The sequence below is a fragment of the Hyla sarda genome, chromosome 1 (genome assembly GCF_029499605.1).
Source record: "Hyla sarda isolate aHylSar1 chromosome 1, aHylSar1.hap1, whole genome shotgun sequence".
NCBI lineage: Eukaryota > Metazoa > Chordata > Amphibia > Anura > Hylidae > Hyla > Hyla sarda.
In genome coordinates this window covers 317708316-317720480 of record NC_079189.1, presented here as the reverse complement: position 1 = coordinate 317720480, position 12165 = coordinate 317708316, and the positions used below count along the sequence as shown (strand labels likewise).

Genomic DNA, 12165 nt, shown 5'->3' with positions numbered 1-12165 from the left:
AAAAATAAACTCAATTGGGCTGAACAATGAGGAGATAAGATGCTTCAGAAAGTTCAGGCAGCTTGGAGATCTGTATGAGGCAGCTGACAGCTATCTGCCCCTCTCTGCTGCAATGCTCAATAACGTGAATAGGAGGTTTAGCAATCAATGATCCTTCTCAGTGTAACAGCACAGCACTCTGCACTCCTGCCTTTCCCTAATGCTGATGTGACTAGCAGTTGCAGTGTAACGCTGTGGTATGAGCTATTCACACACACGCAGTCCCGTCCTCTCCATCTGAGTGCATAGATTAAATGAAGAGAGGCAAGATGGCCGCCGATTATATAGGGGCTGTGACATCACAGGGGTCAGTGAACACTGATATGCATCTCACATGTGATTCAGGGTCAGCCCGCCTACCTTCATTCCCGCCGCTGTTTCCCGCCCTTCCATAATCCCCTGCCCCGTGTACTCACATGTGGATCTGCCATCTTAGGTCCCCAATAGCCTGGAACGCTGTAAAATGGAGTTTAATGAAGCGATTCGTGCGATAGAATCACGGCGATATTCGTATTCGTTGCAAATCGAATTTTTCATGAAATTTGTAACGAATTCGGGTTCGTCAACTTCGATTCGCTCATCTCTAGTTATAACATTCTCCAGGTAAAGGTTGATCTCTATTCTCTGATCCAGTTTCAAAACACAGGAAATGCATGCTCAGCCAATTTTTGCCAGAAGCGTGTCACCGCTGAGGCCAGTGAGGTGACTTTTTTTTTTACAGATAGTATTTCTGCCCCAAGTAATATTAAATCAATAATTGGTTTCTTGACAATGCACGCCATTTAAACAAAAAAGAAGAAATGCAATTATCCAGTCAGAAAAGAACATGAACTTCTTGCAGTAAAAAAGTTCTCACTGGGAGCCATGCAAATGTCTAGTTACATACTCTCCACAAATATTACAGGTATTTGTACCTTACAGACTGGGAGACATGGCCCACTGATTCAAGGCAATAACAAAAGATTGTGGAAATTTTATACAATTATTTGCTAATTTATTAAGTGATTTATTCCCAAAATTACAAAGGGATAACTAACTGATTCGGGATGGTCAAACGGCTGACTAAGACCTATTGTCCTCCAAATGAATGGAGTGTTCGCCCGCTGCTCTACTTACTCTCTATGGGACTTCCAAACCTAGCCATGATATACTTGGCTATGTTCAGAAGTCCCACAGAGAGTGACTTGAGTGGTGAACGAGTATGCGCACTGCCACTTTATTCACTCTAGGGGTATGGGGCCTCTGTTCTCATGATTAGTGGGACTCCCAGCAGTCCTACCCACTTTAGCTAAGTATGTCCAATCCTGTGGACTGTGGATAACTAATCTTGGGATAAGCCCTTTAAAAAGTGTCCCTGTCATATACCAAAACGTTTGTCATGTTAGACAGACATAATAGTTTTCATTAGTCAGGGACTGAGTGTTCAGACCCCCACCAATCATTTCAATGAACAGAGAGAAGTACACACTAAAATTGTTCACTCTCCTCCAGTTGTGCTAGACTGATCTCCATCCAGTTGTGCTAGACTGGCTTCATAGACTTACAATGGAACCAGTCTAATGCAACTGGGCAGAGATCCTTGCAAGCCAGAGAGTATATCGCTTATACTGTTCTTCTGATCAGTGCGGTTCAACATAGAAACAGACTGGGTCGGCAGATAAGAACCATTTGGCCCATCTAGTCTGCCCAATAATCTGAATACTATCAATTAGAGATGAGCAAAGTTACAGTAATTCGATTTGTCATGAACTTCGCGGCTCCGCCTTGGCTGACTTTAGCCTGCATAAATTAGTTCAGCTTTCAGTTGCTCTTGTGGGCTGGAAAAGGTGGATACAGTCCTAGGAGAATCTCTCCTCGGACTGTATCCACCTTTTCCAGCCCACCGGAGCACCTGAAAGCTGAACTAATTTATGCAGGCTAAAGTCAGCAACTGCCGAGCCGAGAAGTTTGTGACAAATCGAATTACTGTAACTTCGCTACTATCTCTACTATCAATAGTTTCTGGGCCTATCTTACATGCAGGATAGCCTCATGCTTATCCCATGCATGATTAAACTCCTTCACTGTATTTGTAGCTACCACTTCTGCAGGAAGGCTATTCCATGCACCCACTACGCTCTCAGTAAAGTTATACTTCCATTCTTCTCCCAAAACTTGTACCTCTCTAATTCTTTAATTGGGGGGGGGGGGGGGGGGGGGGGATCCCGCAGTCCTTTTTTCACTCCTTGATTACCCTGATACCTAAGCCTGGTAAAGACCCTCATGATTCCTCCAGTTATAGGCCCATTGCTCTCCTTAACTCCGATTTGAAATAGTTTTCTAAAGTCTTGGCGTCTCGCCTTAGTTTATTTCTCCCCTCACTTGTGCATAAGGATCAGGTTGGCTTTATTCCTTGCCGCCAGGGAGGTGACAACACTAGATGTGTAGTGGACCTTAATGACGATCAATCAGCAGTCTGAGCAGGCTCTGGTTCTTAGTCTGGATGCTGAAAAAGCCTTTGATAGGCTGGGCTGACCGTTTCTCTTTGCCACCCTTCAGAAGTTTGGTATTTCCTGTACTTTTTTGACTGCACTGCAGGGTCTTTATTTCTCTCCCACTGCTTCTCTCAAACTTCCTCATGCTTCTTCTACTGCTTTTTCTCTGTTTAATGGAACTAGACAGGGTTGTCCACTGTCCCCCTTGATTTTGGCATTATGCATTGACCCTCACGCTGCTATGATCCGGGGGGACCCAGACATCTCTGGAATTTCTCTTCATGACAGGGAATTCAAAATTTGCCTTTTTGTGGATGATGTCCTCCTCACTCTTTCCAATCCGCTACTTTCCCTTCCTAACCTTTATAGGATTCTTCACAGGGTTCTTTGGTGTGGTTTCTGGTTATAAAGGTCAACCTTTCTAAAACGTAGGCACTTTCTCTAAACCTCTCTGCTCCTCTGTATACCCTTTTACGTGCTAACTACTCTTTCAAGTGGTCCTCTTCTATTAAATACTTGGGTGTGTTACTTTCCTCTCGCTATACTTCCCTTTATTCTGCTAATTTCCCCTCTCTTTCTCGGAAACTCTGGGCACTTAAGGAAAAATGGCGGTTCAGATATATTTTGTTTTTTGGGCATATAGCGGTGGTTAAAATGAAAATTTTACCTAAATTACTAAATTTTTTCAAGACCCTATCAGTACGCGTCCCGTTGTCACTTTGCGGTCTTTCCAGTCGGGGGTTTTCCGTTTTATTTGGGATGCTAAGCGACATCGCCTCCAGATGTCTTTGATGCTGGCAAGTCAGTCCATGGGTGGTTTAGCAGTTCCGGATGTCATTAAATATTACGTCACCTGGCGGCATGGTCTACCTACCATGCATACAGTCGATGGATGGAGTTGGAGAAATGATGGATGGCTCCGATCCATCCTAATTCCCTCCTCTGGAGTACTGCTCCCCCATCTATCCCCCCCAGGTCCCTTGCTGGGCCCGATGTCTTCTTCACACTATGTATGGGGATACTGCTCTAGGAAGTTTAGTGTGCTTTCCTCCTCCTCTCCCTTGTGGTCCTTCCTTTATCATCCTGCTTCTCCCTCTGGCCTGTCCTTGGGTAAGGCTTTCTAGGGGTCTCTTTTGCTGGGCTGACGTGGTGGATCCACTTTCTCACACTCTCCTGCCTTTCGCACAGTTGGCTTCTTGATGGGATCTCCCCTCTTCGGAGCGGTTCCACTACCTGCAACTTAGCCATTTTATGGCTTCCACACTAGTTTCTACTGTGGTGTCCCTGCTTACGAATTTTGAGCGATTGTGCCGTGGTGGACCTCAGGGGAGGGGACTTCTCTCTGATATCTACTCTGTCCTGTCCCTCGCGCGCTGCCCCTTCTCATCGCTATATGCACCGTTGAGAAAAAGCCCTGGGTGTCTCCATAACTCTCCCTCAGTGGCAAATAATTTGGGAATGGGCTTCTAAAGCTTCTATTTGCACTGCATATGAGGAAACTCAGTTTAAACTGCTTATGGGGTGGTATCACACCCTGGAGCTGCTGAACAAATTGAATCCCACAATTCCGCCTCTATGTTGGCGCTGTGGGGTGGGTCTGGGGACTGTTTTCCACATATTCTGGTCCTGCCCGCTTATTGTAGACTTCTGGAGAGTGGTGAGACAAGTGATTCAGGGAGTGTCTGTACCCCTAGACCTATTACACTATCTTCTGCACTTGTTTTCTCGGGTTTTAGCTAAGAAGCCATTTAACCCCTTGGGGAAGGAGCCCATTATGACCCTAAGGACGGGAGCATTTTTTTGCAAATCTGACCGCTGTCACTTTAAGCATTAATAACTCTGGGATGCTTTTACTTATAAATTTGATTCCGAGATTGTTTTTTGTGACATATTCTACTTTATGGTAGTGGCAAATTTGTGTCGATACTTGCATCATTTCTTGGTGAAAAATTCAAAAATTTTAAGAAAAATTTAAAAAGTTTGCATTTTTCTAACTTTGAAGCTCTCTGCTTGTAAGGAAAATAGACATTCCCAATAAATTATATATTGATTCGCATATACAATATGTCTACTTTATATTTGCATCATAAAGTTGACATGTTTTTATTTTTGGAAGACATCAGAGGGCTTCAAAGTTCAGCAGCAATTTTCCACAAAATTTTCAAAGTCTGAATTTTTCAGGGTCCAGTTCAGTTTTGAAGTGGATTTGAAGGGCATTCATATTAGAAATACCCCATAAATGACCCAATTATAAAAACTGCACTCCTCAAAGTATCCAAAATGACATCCAGTAAGTGTGTTAACCCTTTAGGTGTTTCACAGGAATAGCAGCAAAGTTAAAAAAAAATTCAAAATCTTCATATTTTACACTCGCATGTTCTTGTAGACTCAGTTTTTGAGTTTTTACAAGTGGTAATAGAAGAAAAAGCCCCCCAAAAAAATTTGTAACCCAATTTCTCTCAAGAAAGGAAATACCTCATATGTGTATTTCAAGTGTTAAGCGGGCGCAGTAGAGGGCTCAGAAGGGAAGGAGCGACAATGGGATTTTGGAAAGTGAATTTTGCTGAAATGCTTTTTGGGGGGCATGTCCCATTTAGAAAGCCCCTATGGTGCCAGAACAGCAGAAAACCCCACATGGCATACCATTTTGGAAACTACACCCCTCAAGGCACGTAACAAGGGGTCCAGTTAGCCTTAACACCCCACAGGTGTTTGACGACTTTTCGATACAATCGCATGTGTAAATGAAAAAAAAAAATTTGCCGTTTTTTCCCAAATTTACCATTTTTACAAAGGGTAATGGGAGAAAATGCCCTCCAAAATTTTTAACCCCATCTCTTCTGAGTATGGAAATACCCCATGTTAGGACTTAAAATGCTCTGCGGGCGAACTACAATGCTTAGAAGAGAAGGAGCGCCATTGAGCTTTTGGAAAGAGAATTAGTTTAGAACGGTAGTCAGGGGCCATGTGCGTTTACAAAGCCCCCATGGTGCCAGAACAGTGAATCCCCCACATGTGACCCCATTTTGGAAACTACACCCCTCACAGAATTTAATAAGGGGTGCAGTGAGTATTTACACCCCAATGGTGTTTGACAGATCTTTGGGCTGTGCAAATGAAAAATTATATTTTTCATTTTCACGGACCACTGTTACAATTACAAAAATCTGTCAGACACCTGTGGGGCGTAAATGCTCACTGCACCCCTTAATATATTACGTGAGGGGTGTAGTTTCCAAAATGGGGTCACATGTGGGGGGGGGTCAATTGTTCTGGCACTATGGGGGCTTTGTAAACACACGTGGCCTTCAATTCCGGACAAATTTTCTCTTCAAAATCCCAATGGCGCTCCTTCTCTTCTGAGCATTGTAGTTTGGCCGCAGAGCACTTTACATCCACATATCGGGTATTTTCTTACTCAGAAGAAATGGTGTTACAAATTTTGAGGGGCTTTTTTCCTATTTTCCCTTGTGAACATAAAAAAATTTCACTAAAATGCTGTTGTTACCCTAAATTTTTCATTTTTTATTTTACCATCCAATTTTACAGAAAATTCGTCAAACACTTGTGGGGTGTTAAGGCTCACTATACCCCTTGTCACGTTCCGTGAGGGGTGTCATTTCCAAAATGGGGTCACATGTGGGTATTTATTTTTTTGCGTTTATGTCAGAACCGCTGTAAAATCAGCCACCCCTGTGCAAATCACCAATTTAGGCCTCAAATGTACATGGTGCGCTCTCAATCCTGAGCCTTGTTGTGCGTCCGCAGAGCATTTTACGCTCACATATGGGGTATTTCCTTACTCAGGAGAAATTGCGTTACATATTTTGGGGGTCTTTTTTTCCTTTTACTGCTTGGGAAAATAAAAAGTATGGGGCAACACCAGCATGTTAGTGTAAAATTTTTAATTTATTTTTTTTTTATTTATTTTTTTTACACTAACATGCTGGTGTTGCCCCATACTAGTGTTTTTAGGGTACATTCGCACTGGCATGTTACGGTGAGTTTCCCGCTAGGAGTTTGCGCTGTGGCGAAAAATTTGCCGCAGCCCAGACTTGAAGCAGGAAACTTACTGTAAACCTGCCCGTGTGAATGTACCCTGTACGTTCACATGGGGGGCAAACCTCCAGCTGTTTAAAAACTAAAACTCCCACCATGTACTGACAGACAGTGCATGCTGGAAGTTGTACTTTTGCAACAGCTGGAGGCACACTGGTTGGAAAACCTTCAGTTAGGTTCTGTTACCTAACTCAGTATTTTCCAACCAGTGTGCCTCCAGCTATTGCAAAACAACAACTCCCAGCATGTACTGATCGCCGAAGGGCATGCTGGAATATGTAGTTTTGCAACAGCTGGAGGGCTACAGTTTGAGACCATTATACAGTGATCTCCAAACCGTGACCCTCCAGATGTTGCAAAACTACAAATCCCAGCATGCCCAGACAGCTAGGAGTTGCAGTTTTGCAAGATCTGGAGGGATACAGTTTAGAGACCACTGTATAATGGTCTCAGACTGTAGCCCTCCAGATGTTGCTAGGCAACTTACCGGCTTCCGTAGGATCCAGGGAGCCGTCTTCTTCTGCCGCATGATATCGCCGCCCGACGATCTCCGTTGCCGCCCGCAGCCTCCGGATCGGTAAGTTAATCTTCGGCGCCGGTCCCCACCGGTTTCCCTGTCCTGCCCCGCCTATTGTGGATGGGCAGGACGAAGAAACCGCAATCCCCCTTACCATAGACACCATAGACCCGGAATCGGCGCAAATCGCAAGTGTGAATTCACTTGCGATTTGCGCCTATGGCCGACATGGGGGGGGTCTAATGACCCCCCTGGGCATTTGCACGGGTGCCTGCTGATTGATATCAGCAGTCACCCCGCTGCGGTCCCCGCCCGGCACGCGGCGGGGACAGAAATTCCCACGGGCGTATGGATACGCCCTTAGTCCTTAAGTACCAGGACGCAAGGGCGTATGCATACGCCCTTTGTCCCCAACAGGTTAAGCTCTTCATGCACATTGTCCTCGCTGCTAAGACTCTCATTGCTAAGTACTGGAAAAGGACTCTCCCATCTGAGGCTGACCTGGTGGCTTGCATACGTGAGATTCGTTCTCTCGAATCGCTCACGGCCTTCCCGAATAATACTATCCCTTTATTCCTCTGCGTTTGGGAACCATGGGACCGCTTTTCTAATCAGCAGCCCCCCTGATTTGCTACTTTTCAGTTCTTCACCTTCTTTCATTTTCCTTGATTCCCCACGTCTTGTCTTTTCGTCTTGTTACATGTATTGTAGTGTGTTCTCTGTGTTCCTCTTTTGTGTTTTCATTCTATAAGTATTCATATGTTTTTTTGTGATTGTTACAGGCTACTACCCCTTGAATTTAGCAAATGTGTGCTGGATTTTTGACATGGTGATGGTATTTTGTAGCATCACTTTATTGTTGCTTAAGTACTGCATATGTTTTTGCATTGTGGTATGGTTCTACTGGCTACACTTGGGCCTTTCGGGCCCTTTGTGTATTTGACTTGCTGTTCTTATTTTTGTCTGTATTTCTGAAAACTTTAATAAAAATTTACAGTAAAAAAATAAAACTGTGTTCGCTTGTGGTAGTTTTTCTTTTAAATATGCTCTCCTCCTTTACCATGTTGATTCCCTTTATGTATTTAAAAGTTTCTATCATATCCCTACTTACTGATATCACATACTGATCAAAACTTTAGACATGTCTCTGTAGGGACTGGGACACTAAGTGTTGTATTACATTTCTCATGCTGGGATATCACATTATTTTCAATTAAATAATTCATAACTAGGACTGGGAGTGTTTTTTATGTGACTCGGCTGCTGAAAACATCATACACATATACACTGCTCAAGAAAATAAAGGGAACACTTAAACTACACAATGTAACTCCAAGTCAATCACACTTTGTGAAATCACTGTGAAATCACACTGTCCAATCAGGAAGCAACACTGATTGACAATCAATTTCACATGCTGTTGTGCAAATGGAACAGACAACAGGTGGAAATTATAGGCAATTAGCAATGTACCCCCTAATAAAGGAGTGGTTCTGCAGGTGGTGACCACAGACCACTTCTCAGTTCCTGTGCTTCCTGACTGATGTTTTGGTCACTTTTGAATGCTGGCGGTTCTTTCACTCTAGTGGTAGCATGAGACGGAGTCTACAACCCACACAAGTGGCTCAGGTAGTGCAGCTCATCCAGGATGGCACATCAATGCGAGCTGTGGCAAGTTGGTTTTCTGCGTCTGTCAGAGTAGTGTCCAGATCATGGAGGCGCTACCAGGAGAAAGGCCAGTACATCAGGAGATGTGGAGGAGGCCGTTGGAGGGCAACAACCCAACAGCAGGACCGCTACCTATGCCTTTGTGCAAGGAGGAGCACTGCCAAAGAGCCCTGCACAATGGCCTCCAGCAGGCTACAAATGTGCATGTGTCCCCTCAAACGCTCAGAAACTGACTCCATGAGGGTGGTATGAGGGCCTGACGTCCACAGGTGGGGGTTGCGCTTACAGCCCAACACCGTGCAGGACGTTTGACATTTGCCAGAGAACACCAAGATGCCGTCCTGTGCTCTTCACAGATGAAAGCAGGTTCACACTGAGCACATGTGATAGACGTGACAGAGTCTGGAAATGCTGTGGAGAATGTTCTGCTGCCTACAAAATCCTCCAGCATGACTGGTTTGGCGGTGGGTCAGTAATGGTGTGGGGAGGCATTTCTTTGTGTGGCCGCACAGCTCTCCATGTGCTTGCCAGAGGTAGCCTGACTGTCATTAGGTACCGAGATGAGATCCTCAGACCCCTTGCGAGACCATTTGCTGGTCTCAGGAGACCATCTGCCACCTCATCAAGAACATGCCCAGGCATTGTAGGGAGGTGATACGTGCACGTGGAGGCCACACACACTATTGAGCCTTATTTTGACTTGTTTTAAGGACATTACATCAAAGTTGAATCAGTCTGTAGTGTGGTTTTCCACTTTGATTTTGAGTGTGACTCCATATTCAGACCTCCATGGGTTGATAAATTTGATTTCTATTGATTATTTTTGTGTGATTTTGTTGTCAGCACATTCAACTCATTCAACTAAAGACTAAAGTATTTCATATGATTAGTTCATTCAGATCTAGGATGTGTTATCTTAGTGTTCCCTTTATTTATTTTTTGAACAGTGTAGCAATAAGAGGGGTTTCCAGGGCCCAACCAGTCATGCGGCAGCTCACAGAGACAGTCGCATTGGGGGACCAGAGCAGTACACAGGAGGCACTGTGAGAGTGCTGGAGGTGAGCAAAGATGTATTTTTTTTCCCCCACTCAATGGGCATTGTTTTGAACCCCCCCTCCCACCAGATTACCCCTTGAAGACCTTGCACAAGGTACATCCCTGTCCAGTTCTGCACTGCAATAAAGGCTCCACTGATCTCCATATGTGTATTTATATATATATATATATATATATATATATATATATATATATATATAATCGTCAGGAAGCAATACTTCTATGGGAGAATACTTCCATACATATGATTCTGATGGTGTGTGCCACAAGAATAAAGAGGTAGAACACAGTCCTAATGGATCGCTATAGTCCTAATGGATCGATACAGCAGCCCTATTACATCGCTCTACAAAAAGATGCTGTAACCCTAAATTAAATAAGCTAACAAGGAAAATATAAAAAGGTTAATAAAAAAAAGCAATGTACTCTACCTGGCTTTTACTTTTCAGCATCAAAAGATTAGTAACTTTTCCGAAGGGTACACCTAATGAGATGACGTCAGTTTCTGTAACATCATTTGGAATCTTACGAATGTGGATAACGCGTGAAGGGGAACAGGGAGAGCGATCTCCTTTAAATTTTTTGCTATCGTTCCCATTAGCTGAAAAGATAAAAAAAATAACATCCATTTACATTAGTGCAAGTATCTCTGTGGTATTCTCATTAATGTGAAGCTTCTGCTTGATATTTGAAGCTTTTCTTATAATATTGTATAAGGCAAATCAATCTTTACAAGGGGTGACAAATCAAAGCTTCATTTAAGATGTCTGAAATAACACGCAAACCAGACTGATATAAAAAAAAAAAAAGTGATATGATAATAAATAATGTTACTACCCCAATATCACATTCCCAATGTAGAGCTCTGTTTTATCAGCTACAGCCAAGTGGGGCACCCACTTATCTCAATGTAGTGTTAAGTCATTACTATCCCTCCAGTGGTGCTTCAGGAGAAATTAACTCCTGCACTATTGCAACCCTATTCCAACATTTTTCCAAGCCTGACAACTGCTTCAGCCTGTCGAGCACAAAGTATGTAGATTTTACCAATGTGAACACCTATTCAAAGAAACACAAGAGTTTCAAGGATCACACACTTTCTCTTCAACAATGCAGTGATTGCTAGAGTTAAAAAGAGTACCTGTCAACAAATAAAACTTAATATGGTGACATTAGCAGACACTTTTCCATTCAATTGCTTTTAAAATTATCAACATAAATATGTTTAAAATGTAATAGAAAAAACGGCCACTAGGTGGCTCTGTTCTGTTCTCTGCCATAATTAATATAGTTAGTTTGGTCTCCTCCCAGTCTCCCTAAGAACCAACGGTAGAGAGCAGGTGTGCATGTGTCAGCCAATGAAGCAGCCTTAGTACAGCACTGAAAAGTGCTGAGTCATCTATCACATTCTGTATCAAAACACAGAAATATTCAGTACACCGGCCTGGCAGGAGACCAAACTCAGGAAGTGTTTCCCTGCACTGAGCCTCACTGAAAGCTGCACAGAGCCTCACTGAAAGCTGCACAGAGCCTCACTGAAAGCTGCACAGAGCCTCACTGAAAGCTGCACAGAGCCTCACTGAAAGCTGCACAGAGCCTCACTGAAAGCTGCACAGAGCCTCACTGAAAGCTGCACAGAGCCTCACTGAAAGCTACAGAGCCTCACTGAAAGCAGCACAGAGCCTCACTGAAAGCAGCACAGAGCCTCACTGAAAGCTGCACAGAGCCTCACTGAAAGCTGCACAGAGCCTCACTGAAAGCTGCACAGAGCCTCACTGAAAGCTGCACAGAGCCTCCCTGAAAGCTGCACAGAGCCTCCCTGAAAGCTGCACAGAGCCTCCCTGAAAGCTGCACAGAGCCTCACTGAAAGCTGCACAGAGCCTCACTGAAAGCTGCACAGAGCCTCACTGAAAGCAGCACAGAGCCTCACTGAAAGCTGCACAGAGCCTCACTGAAAGCTGCACAGAGCCTCACTGAAAGCTGCACAGAGCCTCACTGAAAGCTGCACAGAGCCTCACTGAAAGCTGCACAGAGCCTCACTGAAAGCTGCACAGAGCCTCACTGAAAGCTGCACAGAGCCTCACTGAAAGCTGCACAGAGCCTCACTGAAAGCTGCACAGAGCCTCACTGAAAGCTGCACAGAGCCTCACTGAAAGCTGCACAGAGCCTCACTGAAAGCTGCACAGAGCCTCACTGAAAGCTGCACAGAGCCTCACTGAAAGCTGCACAGAGCCTCACTGAAAGCTGCACAGAGCCTGAGGTCTTCTATTCATCATAGCACTGCAACCATGTGAGGGTTGAGTGTATATGCTTTTAAACATCATTCACAGTAAATACAACATCCAATAGATA

General features: G+C 44.1%; 1 protein-coding gene across 17 annotated transcripts in view; it reads right to left on the bottom strand.

Moving 5' to 3' along the window:
* PTBP3 (polypyrimidine tract binding protein 3) overlaps positions 1–12165 on the bottom strand; it is a 226391-nt gene that overhangs the window by 51630 nt on the left and 162596 nt on the right. For all 17 annotated transcript variants that reach the window (XM_056518480.1, XM_056518499.1, XM_056518547.1 and 14 more), the window contains one exon: positions 10245–10414. In XM_056518480.1, coding sequence (XP_056374455.1) covers positions 10245–10414 — 170 coding nt within the window. The remainder of the gene's footprint in view (positions 1–10244; positions 10415–12165) is intronic.